General features: G+C 35.9%; 1 protein-coding gene across 1 annotated transcript; it reads right to left on the bottom strand.

Annotated features, from left to right (window-relative positions):
* Positions 1–854: 854 nt before the first annotated feature.
* On the bottom strand, positions 855–18563 carry LOC143845447 (pyrophosphate--fructose 6-phosphate 1-phosphotransferase subunit alpha). Its single transcript, XM_077353793.1, has 19 exons — positions 18408–18563; positions 16595–16767; positions 14024–14136; positions 11561–11635; positions 9807–9920; positions 9649–9716; positions 9247–9330; positions 8761–8814; positions 7834–7914; positions 7628–7721; positions 7476–7549; positions 7227–7337; positions 7054–7098; positions 4610–4666; positions 4348–4452; positions 4144–4260; positions 3737–3840; positions 2226–2391; positions 855–1285 (listed from the first exon to the last, which is right to left on the bottom strand). Exons 1-19 carry the CDS (start codon positions 18495–18497, stop codon positions 1157–1159), a joined length of 1854 nt encoding a protein of 617 aa, XP_077209908.1. The 5' UTR covers positions 18498–18563; the 3' UTR covers positions 855–1156.
* Between the last annotated feature and the right edge of the window lie 953 nt (positions 18564–19516).

Genomic DNA, 19516 nt, shown 5'->3' on the forward strand with positions numbered 1-19516 from the left:
CTGTTTGGATTGTGTTGTTGTTCGCAGTGACGTGCAACAGCATTGTGTTGTGATGAATCCGTGGAGTGGTGTTGTTACTAGTGTACAACTTAAAACTCGTCGTATCCAAGCTATAATTACTTCGTGTCAGTCTAAACTGTGCCTATCACTTATCTTCCTTGCATTTTGATAGAGAAATAGTTCTCTAACTGGTAAATCATCAGCTAGGATTGCATTTCATTGCTTGGGATTTGTTGGTTTTTATCCTGTTTGGATAAAAACCAAATTAATTATTGAGTCCAAAACTAATTATCGGACGCAAAATTAAACGAAACTTTGATACCAATATTCAGTTTTGGACCCAAAATAAATTCTCAAAATCCAAAAGGAACAAGGTGTTGGGCATTGATGAAACGAGAAATGTATGAGAAAGCAAATTTGGCCGATCATCCCTTCATTTGGCACGAGTTTTTTTTTTTGATTGGCACAAGTTGTTGACAAGAAAATTGTAATTATAATGATCAAATGAAGAAGAAGCTGAAGCCTGGAAAGCCGCAAAGAAATCCCAGGCAAGAGAATATGATTTTGAGGAAGATAAGTCAGATTGAGATTCTGAAGATGAAGTTCGAAAGGTGGGAAAATGTGAGGTCCGGGAGAACGCAAGCTTTACCTGTATATCAAGTATATCAAAGCCTCCACTGAGTCTTCTGTTAAAAAGGTAAAAGCCGAGGTGAAACGAGTACTTGAAGACTACACACCACCATCGTTGTCGATTCTGTTAGCCAAAAGCTATTACAATTTCTTAAAAAGCTCTCTCAGTAGCCAATTAGAGAAGTATAAAACCAGGTGATTCCTCCCATTATCAAAACATGGTCTTGCATACATAGGGAAATGATTTATTCAACTCTTTTCTTTCCCGGGCGCAAAAGGTTACTCATAAATACACTTGAGAGTGAAAAGAGTTGGCGAGAGAGTGAAAGTAAATTGTGCCGGTAATCAAACCTCAAGCAGTCTACAAAACACGCAAGTTTGAAGGTTATAATGTTAAATGCTCATCACAATATCCTAATTTCCTAGGTAAGACTCCAAAAATAAAAATAAGACAACACTGGAAAACCGATGAAAGGAATTGAAGGTCTAAGAAGTGTTCCCTGAAGAGGATGACCAGCTTTATGAGTTAAAAGGGTGCCTGGCCACCGAAAGAAGTTGCAGACATGACAGAGAGAACGTCCGTCACTGAAGCCATGGAACTTAGAGCAGCTTTCAGGATGTCTTGTGAGCAGCCGGGTTTCACAATGTTTCTCACCTGAAATGGTAAAATGGAGCATGAGATATGGAAAAAATACAGATATCTGATTTCCATGCCGAAAAATAGCAGGGATTTAGTGTCTCTTTGTAATTAAACTAGTGCTGGGGTGGAATTGACCCAAAATGTTCCTATAGATATATCTAGTCATAGATGAACATTTTTCTAATAAAAAACAGTGAAAAAATTAGAAAAACATTGAAAGAAAAATCAGTAAAATATTAAAATAAATAATCAAATAATGATGGTTAAAATAACCACAATATCGAAAAATATTAGACCATGTTACCATTCGAAACAATAAAAAAAGAAAAAAAAAAAGAATTAGATCACGTGGTTGTGTTATCTACACATAATAGGGATATATGTGAGTACAGAAACAAGAATTTGCATAATATGCATGTAAAACAACAGTATGCAAAAAAAAAAAAAAAAAAGGGATAAATATTCTACGAGGAATGATAGATACAAGGGAGCCCTTGCATAAAGACCCAAAAAAGGGCTTTTGATTGGATCCACGTCATCAAATGTAACTGATTTTACTTTTTCAACCGATTTTAAAATGTAACTGAAAATGATGTGGATCCATTGAAGAGCCCTTTTGCGGCTCTTTATGCAAGGGCTCCCTTGTATCTATCATTGCTCAAATTCTACATATCAGGAGGGTAAAGAATTAAGAAAATGGAAGGAATTCGAAACAATAAAAAAAGAAAAAAAAAAGAATTAGATCACGTGGTTGTGTTATCTATACATAATATATGTGAGTACAGAAAAAAGAAATCCATAACATGGATGTAAAACAACAGTTTGCAAAAAAAAAAAAATGGGATAAAAATTCTACATATCAGGAGGGTAAAGAATTAAGAAAATGGAAGGAATTATGAGCAAATAAGAAATGCCAAAGAACTAAAGCAAAGACAAAAGTGGGTTATGAGAAGACCTTGTCCAGATATTCCTGCAGCTTCTTTATCCGACCCATGTAGTCTTGATCTTCAACACACAAGGTCACAGTCTTAGCATCAGCGCCTGGGCCATCAAATTGAAGTGACCCAGGGTTCCTATAAACATCATCCATTAAAAATCTCGCTGCATTTTGTCTCAGTAGCCTGTAACCGAAAAACCCATTATCAGTTACACAGAATAATGCATGCAGAAACTTAACGAGCACATCTTTTTGTCACTGCAAGGAAATAACAGTCGTTAACCAATGATGCATCATTTTTCCAGAATGTCATTAAGACAAGTTGGCGGTTCTCTGCTGCTGAATGCTTCAGCAAAGAGATTTCTTACGAGAGGCCAGCCTTGGCCTTTCTCTTTTATGACAATTTCTTTTCTCTATGATTATTAAGGCTCTGCTTCTTTCTATGTAAAATGGGCCCAAACCAAATTTTGCGTCAATTTTTCCATTTTAAACAATGTCCTACGTAGCCTACGCCTAGCTTTTATGGTTATGAAGCAATCTTTTTGGTTGGGAGTCTGTGCTTGACATTAAGCATTAACACGCATTGAGCTTCAATCTATTATAAGAAAATGTAGTTCATCCAAGCAATTACCCAATCCCTGGATGGGTGATAGGCCAAAACTTGCATTGGATATTGTACCATTGTCTTCTATCTTTCTGAACCTGCCATTCCACACCCGACATTAGGAATGATTTGGAACATCCACTGGAAAATATTTTTTAGGCACGACCTATGGTGGGGACAAACACCAAATACTTTCTATATATCATGGTCTTACATAGAGGTCCTAGAGAACATTAAATTAAAGAACCTGCAAAAAATTTTAAATTAAAATAGGAATAATTAGGAACATCCACTGGAAAATATTTTTTAGGCACGACCTATTGTGGGGACAAACACCAAATACTTTCCATATACCATGGTCTTACATAGAGGTCCTAGAGAACATTAAATTAAAGAACCTGCAAAAAAATTTAAATTAAAATAGGCCCCTAATTGAGCTAAAAACTTAAATGCAGCTCCTTCCCTGACATTGTATTTCAATTTGGTAATGAAAAAAGAACACAAGTATCCCTTTTTATTAGAAAATCAGCCAGCTACAGTGACCCAAAAGATTAAAAAAAAAAAAAAGTTGAAAACAAAACAAATTAAACTAAAAATAGGGCAGTTCAATCTTTCATCTTTTGCAGGATGCAGAGGACCAAGTCGAAATATAAGAAAAAATCAAATTACGAAAGACAGGAAATATGTAGAACATGTAGTTGTTGAGAGGCATATTATCTTTACAGGTCTTCTGTTTCCATTTGTACAGACAATTTTTAAACCTTTATAAAGAATCCAATTTGCTTTGTATGTGAAGTTTAAATTATTTTGAGGACATCTATAAAAGATTTTTGTTCACTATGTTATGACAAAGGGGAGCATATCACTTATTTTGAGAAAGATTCCACCAAAGAACATCCAGCAATTCATAGCAATAGAGACGTACTCGTATGCTTTGCCTTTCAAATCAACAGTAGCAGGATTGACAGCAGGTTTCCCAATCGACGCAGCCCGAGGACCACGTGACCATCGCTTTACAGTCATCATCGCCTAAAAGCAATCCATATAAATGTGTCATTTGTCAATTGCAGGTAATATCAAGAGAAACAACCGAAAAGACATACTGAATTAACAAAAACATGTCACTAGGAATAGGAGTCTGTTTTTTCGAGTAGAGAACACCAGGAATATTACGGAAAACAAAGGCAACACCATGGGATTTTTTAAAGTCAAAGATATAGCTAATTTTGGTTATCAACATATGTGTGAGAGATGACAGTCTCTAACATTGGATTAAGAGAAATCATAAATATAAAGCACTTTGATTCTGAGAAAACATAATTTTAATCTCACAGTAATTGGTGCAGCGCCACATCGCCACTTGTTCACAGGGTTTTTCAGGTTGGTCACAGTTGCCAGGTAGCCATTCAAACCAGCTGCTAGAATGTGATAGCAGATGTGCCCAAGAACCTGCATGAATGTGGTTTTTAATTAATCTTGGACTGTTGATATAACTGGGAAACTAAGAATAGAAAGTTGATGTTGATGAAGACATACATAGGCATAGTCACAGTCAAATTTTGATGGTAAAGAACCTCGAGCCTGATAGCCAAAGAAGTGGCATATTCCATTGAATTTCTTTCCTTTGTACGTGCCTTCTTTCTGGAGAAATCCTCAAGCATGTCTATATCAGAGTATTTTAAGTATAAAAACAATTCTTTCCTTTGTATGTGCCTTCTCTCTGGGGAGGTGCTCAATCATGTTAATATCATGGAATATTTTAAGTATAAAAACAATCCTGAAATGCCACAAAACTTACCAATCGTTTGTTCATTTCTGTCTCCACTAACTGCGCTAGAAGCTTTTCGGTCTCAATCTACACAAGAAAGCATGAAGAAAAAATCATCACCCAAAATAAAAAAGGGCATAAGAGCTAAGCTTTTTTGGCCATGTCATCGGAATTAATGCACGCATAACAAGGACTCTCTAATAAAAAATGAAAAATGAAATGCCGCATGTCAGATCACATATGCTGGAAACACGGTAATAGGGTACCGGGGAAAAGCCATTGCTTATCCTTTCCTTGCCTTTCAACAATATTTTTAGGGGAAGCATACAGGAGACATGCTGCACCAAAATGAAAAAAAGTGCAGCCGTTTCTGAGTGGCCCCAAACAACAGGCCCCACCCACAAGCAACCAAAACAGCTAAGGTGATGCGGTCAACCTTACAGGATGCGCTGGACATGTCCAATTAGAGCTAGCAGCAAAGTGCAGTCTCTCTCCCCGTATCATTTGTTGAACTCCAATGTAATTTTTTAAAATTTAGATAAATTTGTTATCAGCTTTTATGAACTTAAACATAAAATAATATAGCTTTGGAACGAATTTGCACATTTGGTAGAGGTAAAACACCCAGCCGGGCCGGACAGCTACCTAGCCCTAGGGTGCAACAAATGTGCAACCCAATACCCATAAGAGTAGGGGTATGCTGCCAAGCCGAGTAGGGTGTTCTCCCAAAACCAAACGACGCACAGAGAGGAGGACTAACGAGAGAATGAGACCGAGCGGGTCTCCCAAACACACACAAAGATGGGCTCCAAGTAACCTTATCATTGCCCTTGCAAGGGGTAAGCTTGATAACCCTACTCCCATGTTTCAATAATTTCACTCCACTCTTTACACATTTCTAATTAGTAATTAGCACTTAAAGGCTATTACAATTCTCCAACTGCTTTTAGTAGCCATTCAGAAAAATGGTTACTCAAGCGCAAGGTTTTAAATGTTGGTTAGGTCACCACTGAAACTGAAATATTTCGGTTTCAACGGAATTTTTGGTATTTTTTTTAAAAAATCCACTGAAACGTATAAAATTTTGGTGGAAATTTTTAACATGCCGTAGAAATTTTGTAAATAACGGTGAAAAACGAAATTTCAACTGAAATTTCGGCGAAATCCTATAAAAATCCAATTCAATGTACTTTTGGTTTCGGTCCAAACCGAAACTGAAATATTTTGGCTGAAATTTCGGATTTCGGCAGAAATTTAAAACTATGCTCGAGTGTGGAGTGCAATTAGTAAACAATGGAGTGCCGATATCACTTCCCTATAACATTCAGTAGTACAGTTAACTGTAAAACTATAATATGCGGACACAACTTCACATGTCAGAGTGTCAAAATGGATACAAGCTTCCGACACAACAACTCCTGAAATACAGAAACGGGAACATATCTGTACACACATATAAAATTATTGATAATTAATCATAGTGTGCAACAAGATAAATGGGGTGTTCATTTAACAAGTTAAGGAATATTATGATTATGCAAGTAGAAGTCTAAAATAAAAAAGAGATAATTAGATGAGAACAAGTAATTGTTGTAAACGAGGCACTAACCTTTAGGATTCACCATATCTATATCACATGTAAATATACATAATTAAAGAATAGTTAAAAAAATAATCAATAATAAAATAGTTAAAATAGTAACTAATAATAAAATAGATCTTTTTCCCTGATAATAAAATAGTATTTCAGACTTGACATAGTGTCAAAACATGTCGATGTGCCCACATTATGTTAACACTTATACTAGTACGTTTAAATGTATCGAAAGGCATGTCGACCATAAATTCAAGTGTCAGGCAAATCATAGTATAAAAACGGAATAGCTTGTTAAGCTTTCCAGGATCCTCCCTCTAACACCTCATGTCTTCCTTTGCCACCAACAAATGTGTACATACATAACTTCTATAGGTCAATACAAAATTGAATGACAGACCACATCTCCATGCAACTGCATATGGTATCGTTTCTTTTTCTCTAGCTAATCTTATAGGTATTTTTTCGTTAATTTTGGATTTTTGTGCTTGAAAGTACTCCTTTCCTACATTCGAAAAAAGTACTCCTTTCCTATCCTCTATTGCCATTCAAAAAATAATAATATTCCTTTCTATATGAATATGTTTACATAGACTTCCCGAAGAATTGGAGGTCTTGAAATTCACAACCGAAACGGACATGTCTTCACACATCCAAGCTTCACAGCTCTTCACAAGTTACACAAATGGTTCTATTTGAATATGTTACAAAGAGATGCGAGAGAATTGGAGGTCTTGAAGTTTGCACCTGACACAGACATGTCTTCTCACATCCAAGTTTTACAGGTCATCACAAGATAGACACATGGTTCTATTTGAATATGTTTACATAGAGAAGCCAAAGAATTGGAGGTCTAAACAAAAATCGTAAGTCTCCTTACCTGGGATAACTGTGCAGAGTCATCTGATTCAGGGTGAAGAAGCAGCTGTATAAAAAAAAGATCTTGCTTTCAGCCAATCATCAATGAAAATGAGTTAAAATAAATCAGCAGAAAATAGAAAGAAATACATCTGGTATCTCTTGGTAAACATCAACATAAAGTAAAAGTGAAACCTGACGCTTGATAAATGGAGGCAAAAATTCAAACAAGGCAGATGCCCAAGGTGATAATTGCGTGGAAATGTTATCAACAGAAACACCTTCCCCGTGTAGACCATGAATTTCCTATGACAATTAAAAGATCACAGCACCAATTGAACATATTGATCCAATTATATGAAATGAAATCAACAGAAGCTATCAGATTCCAATTCTGCTCATCACAGCAATAAGAGTGAAAATAACTCTAACCAAATGAACTACCTGCAATAGAGCGTACACTTCAGGAATACTTTCTATAAGCCCCTCAGGTAGAAGAATGACACCATGATACTTATCTGTTCCATAAATATATATACTACATCAGGAAAGAATAAAATAACTGACAGCAGATAAAGAAACCGTCGACTCCCAACCTTGTTCTGCCCTAGCTTGAACTGCATCACAAATTTGTTTTGTCAGGTCGAAAAGAGTAAGCTTTGATGCAGCCACCTCCTCACCAAGAATGACCTAAAAATGAAAACAGTAGTCAAGGGCTAGTTAGAAAGCAGATGTGAGTGTTTGTGTGCGGACAACACCAATATCAAATAAAGTTTATTTCAGATGGGGAAAGTTGACTAACCATATTCGGATGTGATTGAAGAGTGCATTCCAAAGCAACATGAGACGCCTTCCGGCCCATGAGCCTTATAAAATAGTAATACTGAAAGAACAAATAGATATCATTGGTCTGCACAAGATTTCACAACGACCAAAAGTTCGAAGAAAATGCATGTATTGAATAAACAGTTTTAACTTTCAAGCATAAAGTGGACTTCTGAAAAGCCAGAAGACGCCTCCAATATGAAAAATGTAGTTGTTACTTGTTACTAATAAGAATCATGGCATGGGTAAGGTAACTAGATTTTCAAAAAACCTATTTCTTCACCAAGAGCACCTCAACGTTCAAATTGATGTTAAAGGGCTTCGTAAACATAAAGAACACCAAACACTGTGTGCATGCACCATGGAGACTTTCTTTCTGGTGTGAAGAAAATCACTCGATAACAATCGTTTGCAACCTTCCTCAGGGCAAGGCGACCATTATTAGATCACTAGATTGGGATGTAAACCATATTATTTTCTAAACATTATTATATGGCTAGATTGGGAGCTATACCATATTATTTTCTAAACATTATTATGTGGCGGTCATCCCAAATTATTTCCTAAAACCATGTCCAAATCACATATCAACCTACTTCAAGACCAAGTCGTGCACATAACATAGGAAATAATATCTATGACATTTACATGCTCTGTTCCTCCTTCCTTCCTTCTTGTGTTTTTCTTTTCTTTTTCTTTTTCTTTATTTCTTTCTTTCTTTTTCTTTTGTGACGTAACCAAGAAATTAATTAAGAGAGATAAAAACTGCACAAGTTCTCTCCATGGTTGACCATCATGTCTTTAACAATTGCCTCAGAGTTTGTTTCCACCTCAATACATAAGCAGTCTGAGACACGTAAGAACCATGTGAAAGGAATTTAATTGCACTAATTAAGCCAATTACCTTCTCTGCAGAGAGAGCATCTGTGCAGACATTGCTAATAAGCTGGGAATTAACCTGAAGACAAAACACAAGAAAACAAGCTTTAATGTCCATGATCATAGTGTCAAATTGTATATCAAAAAAATTAAAGGAAAATAACAAATATTCAAAACCATTTTCCAGCATTCTGAATAGCTGCAACTAATTGATTTGTGGATTGTCTCAAGTCACAAAACTGTTGTCACTTGAAGCACTATTTGGATGGACAAAGTCCAAGAGGCAGAAGTAGAACAAAATGGTTCTAGATGCTAAACACATCAAAAAATTGAGAACATATAACCATGCTTCAAGACAATATATAATTTGACCAACTGAAATTTGTTAATAGAAAACAACAGGCCATACTCCAGATAAATATTTAATGATACGATCCCATTCATATTTAACATCAATACTTTTAACCCATTTGCAACTGCATCTACACGGCATCTGAATTTTGATAAATACCTTGCATATTGTATCAAAACCAACATTGGTTTCGACAAATTGGTTCTTCAGATCTCCATTCAAAGTAACAGGAACTCCTACCACCTGCAAGGCCCAAATAGAGTAGTTATCTTAGAAACTATTATAGAAAACTACGTATATTTTTTCCAGCTTCCGAAAATAACTGAAATCTATTTACAAAAAGCAATAGAGGCTTTGATGGGAAAGTCTAAAAGACGTTATTGTGTACTGATTCCTGACAGAGTTGACAGAGTAAATGGCCACTTTAGCTCACAAAGCATGAACGAAATATAAACTACTACTGTGAAGCTTTAGTATGGACAAAGAATATGGCTGATCTAACCTCAGAATTTAGATTGATGAATCAAATTCAGCTAGAAAATTGTCGCATATGCTAAGTACCTTTGTAGGACAATTTTTTTCTGCAAATGTCTCTGCAAGCTGAGCAGCATCTGTGTTGGATGTAACACCTTAAAAAAGAATTGATTTATATGTAAGAAACTCCAATCTATAATCTGACAAGGACATGTGTCAATACAAATGCAAATCACAGGATCTACCTCCAATGATGACAAGGGCGTCCAACTTCAAAGCTTGGCATGATGCTAAAGCAGCATTTACTTGCTCAGTTGTTCTTATTTGATCTTTTGTCCGGCCTAGCAAATCGTAACCACCTTCACAAGCACAAAAAAGTCAATATCAAGTTCCTGAATTGCTATAATGGACCATGTGATGGGGACCATCCATGACAATAGGAGGAAAGCTATGAGAAGCCACGTCAACCAATCTTCAAGTGAGACCCATGTGGTACTCCCACCTCTTACTTGGCTTCAATGCGAAGCAGCAAGAGGGGAGATGTAAATTCACCGAAATTCTGAAATTTTGATGAAAAGTCACCGAAAGTTTGGTTGAAATTTCATTTTTAGCCTTTTTTTACAAAATTTTCACCGAAAATTTAAAAATGTCCACCGAAATGTTAGAATTTCCACTGAAATTCATGAAATTTCCACCAAAATAATTGAAATCGCCGAAATTTACACCGAAATTTTAAAAAACGAAATCATTAACATATTTTTACATGATTTCGGTTTCGGTGGTGGCCGAAACCAACACCGAAACCGAAATTTAAAACCTTGGTTTCAGTTTTGCTTTTGTAAAAGAGTTCTTCAGTTGGTTTTGGAATAAAAGTTGAAGAAATTCCTAATTGGGTTCGGCTAGTTTTAATTAGTCATGATAGTATTAGTTTCTCATTTTAATTGTTGTAGTTTTTAATTAATTGAAGTCCCTCAGTTTCCATTTCAATTATTAGTCTAAGTGAAGTAGGCAACTCACAATTTGCGGGTGGAGGCTCCACCCGCTCCAACCTTGCGTAAAAAATATAATTTAAGAAAAACATAAAATAAAAAATATGGTAAAAATATCATGATATTATTGCTGTTGATCTAACGGCCAAATCTGTGTGAAGCATTGGGGTTTTATTAGACCATAGTTGACTAGGTCTAGTCAAATCTCAGCCTGATCAAGCAGACGGATTGTGAACTATTATAGGTTTCATATCTGAAAAATGGAAACCTGCAACACCCAGAATTGAGACTTTATTATTCCATTGATCTCAAATTTTGCAATTGTCACCTAAAAGTGTTCCGACGAAAACTAAATTTCAAAGAGATCCAACAGTTGAATCTTCACCGATCTTTTGGCCAGTTGCAAAATTTATCTCCTTTTCTAAATCTAAAAATTTTCAAATTTGTTTTCCTTGAAGTTCCTGAATTCAATCCAATTAGTTCCCTCCTAGAATCCAATCCCCAACCCTACCTACGCTCCGATCATTCCTTTTTCCTAGAAACATCCAGCATCAACATGTTTACAAGATATGAGTAAAGATAATAATTTTCATTTTCAGCTCCGTTACTAAAGGATGGAATTTGAAAAGCATGTTCACTGGAAAAATTGCTATGACTAAATCCCAAAGTAGCACTAAAAGGTACTTTCTGGAAGCATGTGAACCATGTGATAAACGACGCATATATAAATATCCAGAACAAAGTTAATATTGTGTGTAAACTAAATGAGAATAATTTATTATCATAGTCCCCCCCCCCCCAAAATAAAAAATAAAAAAATAAAAAATAAAAAAATTCAGGTTGACACTAGAGCACTCAACCATCTTTTACACAAAGTAAGATTCAATGCAAAATTCAAAGCCATCATCAAATTAAAAATATTATACATAAATGAAAATTAATGAAAATTTCGAAGTCAGCATAAAATAAAAACTATCATAAAGGAAGAAGATGGTGGAAAGAACCACTACCTTGATTTTTATAGGATGAAAGTACATCATCAGTGATTTCAAGAGTTTTCTGGGCAAATAGACCTTCACTGCCACCTGTTGTCAGAAACTTAAGGCATAAGTTCTGGTGATTATATTTTAGAAATTCTATTTGAATATTTGACTAGTAGAATGTAGCGTGAATCTGGTGAAAGTTAAACAGTAAATGACATTTCAAAAGCATCATCACTGAGAAGTTCACAAGCTTGAAAAGGAAAAAAAAAACTAATCTCATCATCCTCAATGGAAAACAGATGCATCTAATTCAGAAATAGTTAGAGGAGCATAAAATCTTGCCCCGGAATCTTCCTGCCAGGGAAACTAGAACAGTCTAAAATCTCACCGCAAAAAACATAAAGTGGAGAACCAACGCATGCAACACCACTAGATAAGCAGTCATGGTGTGGAGATGAGCACAGGTATGGATGAAGCGACAAGATGCTCCAGTTAGAGACCAAGACACTTGCACGGACCCATGAGTATATATCACTAATAGTGTGCATTCTTTTATGTACCAGAATGTTACAATACAATGGCATTGTATAATAAACGTCATATAATGTTATAATCATATAATTTCAAACACCATTTAAAAAATCATATAATTTCAAATATAATGTTATAACAATGTTGAATCAATTGGAGTCTAGAATAGCTTAGCTTTAGGCTCATGGTTGTCAATTTTCATATGTTCCAAGAAGAATTTCCAAAGTGTTCCATACCAATAAGAAAACAGGAATACAACTTGCAATGGAAGATACTGGCAGGTGTTCCGGTCAATTCCATACATCCAGACTATTCTGATCATTCTGGTCGTTATGGTTTGTTCCAGTCCATTTTGTTTTTCTAATTTTATTTTTACATATTTTTCCTAGAAAATTCATTTTGTTAAAATAAACCCATTCGAGCATGTTTGACAGCCACAAAAAAAGAATTCCATGGAATATTTCTTAACCTCGTGTGAGAAAAGATTACAGAGGGCGGGTGTGAGAGATTTGAAAGAGGGGTGAGTGAAAAACAATAACATATGGTTTAGCCCAACACTTTAATTTATTGCTAGTACGAGCGTCAAAACACGTTGATATACTGATACGCATGTTGACACGTGTCAATACTGATACATGTGTCAACACGCATTGACACTCATTTTGACACTGACAAATTTATTGCCAGAAGTGTCAAACTTAATGTAGGTCAACACATTTTTGTTCAGTGACAAGTGAAATATTTTTTTATTATTGAATATATTTTTTTACCTCTTTTTTATCATGATCTCTTATTTAATTATTATCTCTTCTTTAATTAATATTTGTTATTATCTCCCCTCTTAAAAACCTAAAACCCTAAACAAACTCTTCTTCCAATATTATATTCATTCTATCTTGCATCAATACAGGTACGAGTGTCGGAATCCGACATGGATATTGAGTGTCGAATTCGGAAAACCTAAAAAGAAAAGATTCGTGATTCACCAAAATATTTAAATTGATCTTCAAATTTTATGTGTTTACATAATAATATGGTTATTTATAGCAATTAATATATTAAAAACTTAAATAGGTAAGTCAATATAATGTTTTATTTCCAAATAAAATAAAGCCTTGACCATTGAGCCAAAGGTTCAATCCCATGGATACAATATTTTTCTTATTACAATTTATGATTGGTAATCAGTAGTAATTTTATATGTATTATGCGCATCTCCATTTCTAGATTTTAGGTTGTCGTGTCGGAGACCTCACATCCGTACCAACAACCGACACACAAATCCATGTACACACATCATAGAAAAGAACAAATCACTCTATTTACATGGATTATAAAGATGGTACTTACATTATGTTGAGTTCAGAACTCAGATGGATGTTAATATGACATTACTAGAAGGAAGGTTCAATAAAATATTTATTTATGCTTTGAAATAGTTGTTTCTAGTGTTCTTAACTTTTTCAAATTTTATCTAATTTTAAAATTATTTATCTTATTAAAACTTCTATAGCATCTTATCCTAAACAGAACACTAAGGCCTTCCCTTTCAATATAAACCGTATAACCTCTAAGTTGAAATTTTCACTCCATCTACAAACCACAAAGTAAAAAACGGACTCTTATATCTCTAAAAAGTGGCTACATTGGTTGCTGTAGTGACAACTGCAACAGATTTCAAGAGTATAGAGACTTGATACAGCCAATGACAAAGAAGGAAGAAAAGAAGATATGATGCCCAACAGTAATAGAGGCCAGCTAAGAAGGCAAATGAGATAAAAACAAATGGCAGTTAACATAAGGAGGTCAAGTTGGGAATGAGAAGCACAATAAAGTTATTAGGACCGACCTAAAGTAAGTTGTTTTGAAATGTTTAATAGTTTAAATGAATCAAGGATGGAAAACGTTTGACATCCAAAAAACGACATACCAAAAGTTTTGACTGATAAAAATGCTTACCAACAAATCCAAGCAAAGTACTGTTAGGGTTGTGACATTTAATAGCATCATGAAGACCCCAAATAACATTATGCCCTCCTGGAGATTGTCTCCCACAGAAGACCACTCCCGCTCTGCAACAAAGAATTTGACATCAAATAATATAACAGAAGTAAGTGCCTAAAGTTCACATGCATGTATGCTAAATAAATGATTAAAGGACAAGGAACCATAAGGAAGTGTTATATTACACCATAAACAGAACGATAATTGCAATTAAATCTTTTAAGTACATGTAAACAAGATGAAAAGCCAGTTATCTCAGAATGGTTATGAACAAGGCAGTTATGTTGATATATTAAAATGTTTTAGCGAGCTTTTTCGTCGAGCTGATCTTAAGCTCAGATACAGATACAGCCTTGAACCATCTAGGACAGATCTTATGTTCTCAATATCTTTCCTACTAAAAAATAATAACACCATCTGCACATTTATGGAGTGCAAACAATATTACAATGAACAAGATGATCTGCAAGAATTTTTTTAATAGGAAATTGATGTGATCTGGCATTTTTGTACATGCCATCCTTAGAGAGTTTCTATTAGGACTTTATATTTCATTACGTTGATATTTTAGAGCCTAGATGTGGGGGCTGTCCACATCAACTAGGGCCCACAACAGCTCCCACACATCTCATCACCTACATTGCCCATATTACCCTCAAGTGATTAGTGCTTGTTAAATTATTAGAGGGGCATTTAAGTCATTAATCTAATAACTTAAGTGACATAAGTGACATATATCCAATTGGACGTTGGTGGGCCCATCACTAAAACCAGTTAAACTCAATTTGAAGAGGCCAAGAGGAGTGAAAACCCTAATTATGAAGAGTGGATTTTGTGCAGCCCTCAAGGAGTAGCTATAAGTGGAGTTTCTCCACCCCAATTGATGCAAAAAAGGAGAAAAATCTCTCCTCCTTCGCACAAGATATCAAACACCCCCCCCCCTCCCCCCCCCCCCGCGCCTCTTTTCTCCTCTTTCCTCATCTTTCTTTCTTTCCCCTTCTCTCTTCTTTCCTTCCTTCTCCCTCTTTTTCTTTCTTCTTTTATTTTCTCTCCCACCTCACGGTTTCTCTTTTAAAAACCGCCAAACGGTCTCTTAACTGTTGTTGCAGCCTTGACTGCCAGTCTTTTCTTGCCTTCCTTTCCCCTAGGATTTGCATTACAAATTTATGAAGAGATTGATGAATCCATGGAAAAAGGAAGATGAGGCAACTAAACTCATTTGTCACAATGAGTCTGCGAACTTCCATCAAGAAGATGATACACTCCCTGGAAAATACTTAAAAAGAATTTATGAAGTATATGCATGTAGGATTAGTAAATAAAGATATGGAACTCCCAAGGTCAAATTCAAATCTTGGGACGAGGTGTGTCTGAGAAAGAAACTCCCCCCCCCCCCCAAACACAAACACCCCCTCTTTCTGGATTCCTTAAGCTACACTTTGATGAGTCCAACTTTGGGAATCCTGGGCCGAGTGTCTTTGGGGGCCTTCTTCACAAGGCAGATGGTATTACTAGGAGGGCATACTCCGGCCCAACCAGAACACGCCAATGTGGAAGTGCAGGCTCTCTCGGCTGAAGTTTGATTAGTTGAAGCGAATTAGATCGTGTCGTTGTTAAAGGAGAGTCTGTTAACCTGATCTGATGGATGAACAAGAGTGTGACCTATCCATGGAGATGTGCAGACGCGACTGAAGAGGTCCTTTATCAGGTAGTGGGGCACTCTGTCAGGTTATTGGTGAGGATGATCACTTAGCTTGCTCCAGTGTCAACAGACATGATCAGAGCTTTTCATCTTCCTCCTTGAATCGTTTATTTGTGTTTTCATCTTCCTCCTTGAATCCTTTATTTGTGTTTTCATCTTCCTTTTTTGTGGCTTGTATCGACCATCTCGGTCCTCGAGACTTGCCCCACTTTATGGGGCGTCCTAGCTAAAATAGAAAGTGGGTATATCGTTCCCTATGAGGGCATCAATTGGAGATCTCTCTTCGATGCCTCCCAGGGTGCAAGCATTTAGGTGGTATGTGGCCCTTGAGAGGATCAACTGTTTTTTTTTTAATGGCTTGGAGGATCAACTATGTTATTTGCTAAACTAGAAAGCTTTTCGGTCAGCGAACATATGCATCTTATATAATGACAACGAGCAATTTGGCAATCATCTCAATATCCATTGCCTTTGCGAGAAATCGTTGGTGCTCAGTTCATGGATGGTTTGATGTTCCCTCTTCTTATTGTCTTCTTGTGGAGGAATGGAATAGTTTTCACCTTCGGGAAAGAGGGCATGTTCTTGAAAACATTATCCCTTTTGGTATGGTTTGGATAGATATAAGATCAAGATGTCAGATATTTGGGGGAGGGGCGTTGATGTTTCTTTTTTCTTTCTTAGGAAAATCTCATCTTTCGAAAACAAAAATCTTAACCGGCAATGGCATTCTCTGCATATACTTAATGTTAGATTCTCATACTGTGTAAACAAGTAAATAAATGAAGTAATAAAAAGAAATACAACAACTATGGGCAATTACGAACCTGACTGGTGGATGCTCTGTTATGATCTGAGCATCAGGGACTTGAGCCGTTGCCCTCAAAAAGTGAGCCAAAGGCTGACCATATGTGTGGGGAAACAACCTGCTGATTGAGTGGGCATCAGATGCATCTGAAGCAGTGGTAGCATCGCCAAATTCTACCCTCACTGCAGTTCCCTGTTAATGATGAAATTATAATATAATGAGCTTCATGCAATATGCCAGCATAGCAGTGAGATCAACCTCATTATAATGTAAGCATTCATAAGAAAGAGCTTCACATGAAATAACATAAACTATTTATACATTATGAACAAAAGGCCTACACCCCAGACAGAAATGACATCCTACATCAAAAAGAATTGACTGCTAGTTTGGGCATCAAAACATGCTCGCTTGAACAACAAAGTGCAACATGTACCAAAGGAACAATACTTTGAAATCAACAACCTTATCCTCCATTCACTCTGCTTGTACTACTTTCGTAGTTTCATTGAAATGTTTCCAATCAAGTTAGATGGACAGATTGAAATTACAGTGAATTCCTCCAGCCTCACAAGCCAAATGTTAAATAAATGAAATAAAATAAAAAGTTGAAAAACTTTGAAATGGTATGAGATGTGAAGGAACTAATGGACAGAAAGGGGTTAAACATCTTCTTTTCACCGACTGTCCGGTTTCTGTCCAATAAAAGTTCGCATTCTCACTATTCGGATCAAAATACTATTTTTTTCAATGATAGCATCAAATCCATTCCATCAAGAAGTCATATGTTAATGAAATGGAAATAAATAAAAAATAAAAAAACTTTGAAATAGTATGAAAAACTTTGAATGGTATGAGACCCAAAGGAACTAATGGACAGAAAGGGTTTAAAAATCTTCTTTTCACCGACTGTCTGGTTTCTGTCAAATAAAAGTTCACATTCACACTATTCGAATCAAAATACTATTCTTTAATGATAGCATCAACCCCATTCCATCGGCAAAACATATGTAGTATATAATTAAAAAATACTAATAATAATAAAATAAAAAGAAAAAGAAAAAGAGAGTGAACTGACTAGCGATAAAATGGCAAAAGAAAGGGAAAAAAAAGAAGAAAAGAAATAAACACAGATAAATAGCAAAGGCTGTCAAAAAAAAAAAAAAAAAATCTTCCAAATTCAAATCACTCGCACTTCGCATTCTTATGTAAGTCGAACAACAACAGAATTAAGAATCACCTATAAATGGAACATACAAGGATCAAATTCATACAGTTAACATCGTGATTTCTTACGAATTCTAATTATTTCAGAAGTTAAATGCAAGCATCAGATCCCTTCAAGCAACTTCCGATCCGTCAAATGAACTCAAGAAACGAATCAAAATCTCCAAAGCTACGAAAAAAAAAAACAGCAAAATTACATTGATCGAACACTTTCACGGATTTCTCTTCATTCCAATGAATCACACCTCAAATGCAAGATTACCTACTTTTAAAACAACAAATCCAAACCCTAAAAAGGGAAAAAAGTTATTCAAATCTATCAAAATACTTAGAACAAGCATAACACTACACGATCCAGAAAGTGAAAAAGGAAAAAAGAAAAAGAAAAAAGTAGATCCGTAACAAAGAAGTCGATCCAATTTTATTAGAAGCGATTAAAATCATGCTTACACGAGATATAAGAGGAACAATCAAAGGAAAAGATTTCAGATCTTATGAATGCATGAGTGAAAATACAGAGTAATGGGGAAAAGATAGAGAATTGAAACAGATTTAAAGAAGAAAATTAGAAACCCTAAGAATAAGAAAACAGAAAGTAGAGAAACCTGAAGACAAGGAGGAAGTTGAGGCTTGTAAAGAGCTCTATGTTTTTGTAGATCTGAGAGTTCTCTGGAAATGCCGAAATCCGAATCCATCTCTCTTTCTTACGCTCTAGTCGCTTCGGCGACCAGTAGTTAGTTTCTTTTATAGTAGGGGTGATACCACGGAAAAGCCACAGGTTTAGCCTGCAATTAGAAAGAACCACTGGGTTTTCGATTAATAACGGATTTACCATTGCCTCGGACATAGACGGGAAGGAAAGTTGCTTGAATTAGATTCTACAAATATACATATATAGCCATGTGGAAGGAATGCCTAAGAAGAGTCCCACCTTGGAAAGTTGGAATGGTCGGAACCCTCCATCTTATAGGCCTTGCTTTGGATTGAAAATAGAAGAAATGTTCTAACATCCGTTACTGTAATTTTAGCCGTTGATTGTGGACACTCTGCGTGTGTTGTTCACATGATTTGATGTTACAATTGGATGATTGACTTGATTTTGGGCCTTAAGGGTTCAAGGCCTATCAAATAGATGTTTTGATAGACAAAATATTAGACCACTGCTCCATGGTAGGCATGTCTAATTGCATTCCGATGAGGTTGCGCCCTGCTAAAGCCCTACTGAAACATTAGTCGGCGATAGAGAAGCACTGTTTTAGGAAGAATAGGTATAGGAAGAAGCCCCATCAAATAGAAATTTTTTCTTTCGACCATATTTCGATTGTTAATACGATATATAAGGACCGCTACTACAGAGTATAGACCACTGCTTGTTTGCACTTGAAGGAATCTCGAGACCCACCACTGAAAGGGTAGGACCCTATAAGATTTGTGGTGAGTCATCTTGAAGTCCATGCACTAGGTGGTCCTGAGGTACCAATCTTTTTCCTTTCCTTTTTTTAGGGATTTGCTAGGGAATTTCTCACCTGACTTTTTTGCATGGGAGAACAGCCACACAGATTCACTTTTTCGCAGATTTTGTCATATTCATTTAATTCATATGATGTGGCTTTTCTCTCCAGCAAATGCCACCCGGGAAATGGCTTTAGGCAAAATTGTCTACCAAATCCCTTTTTTATAATGAAATTGTCTTTGTTTTCTAGGCTTATAATGC

Source organism: Tasmannia lanceolata, unplaced genomic scaffold (genome assembly GCF_043159265.1).
Source record: "Tasmannia lanceolata isolate RefF3 unplaced genomic scaffold, GAP_Taslan_0.1 ptg000015l, whole genome shotgun sequence".
Lineage (NCBI taxonomy): Eukaryota > Viridiplantae > Streptophyta > Magnoliopsida > Canellales > Winteraceae > Tasmannia > Tasmannia lanceolata.

Bases quoted from the DNA above. Each gene is read 5' to 3' on its own strand.
- LOC143845447 (XM_077353793.1), bottom strand. From the start codon at position 18,497: ATGGATTCGGATTTCGGCATTTCCAGAGAACTCTCAGATCTACAAAAA. The intron at 7,722-7,833 runs GTTAGTCAACTT...TTTCATTTTTAG, and splicing joins TTCAATCACATCCGAATATG to GTCATTCTTGGTGAGGAGGT. The intron at 7,550-7,627 runs GTTGGGAGTCGA...TTTATGGAACAG, and splicing joins TCAAGCTAGGGCAGAACAAG to ATAAGTATCATGGTGTCATT.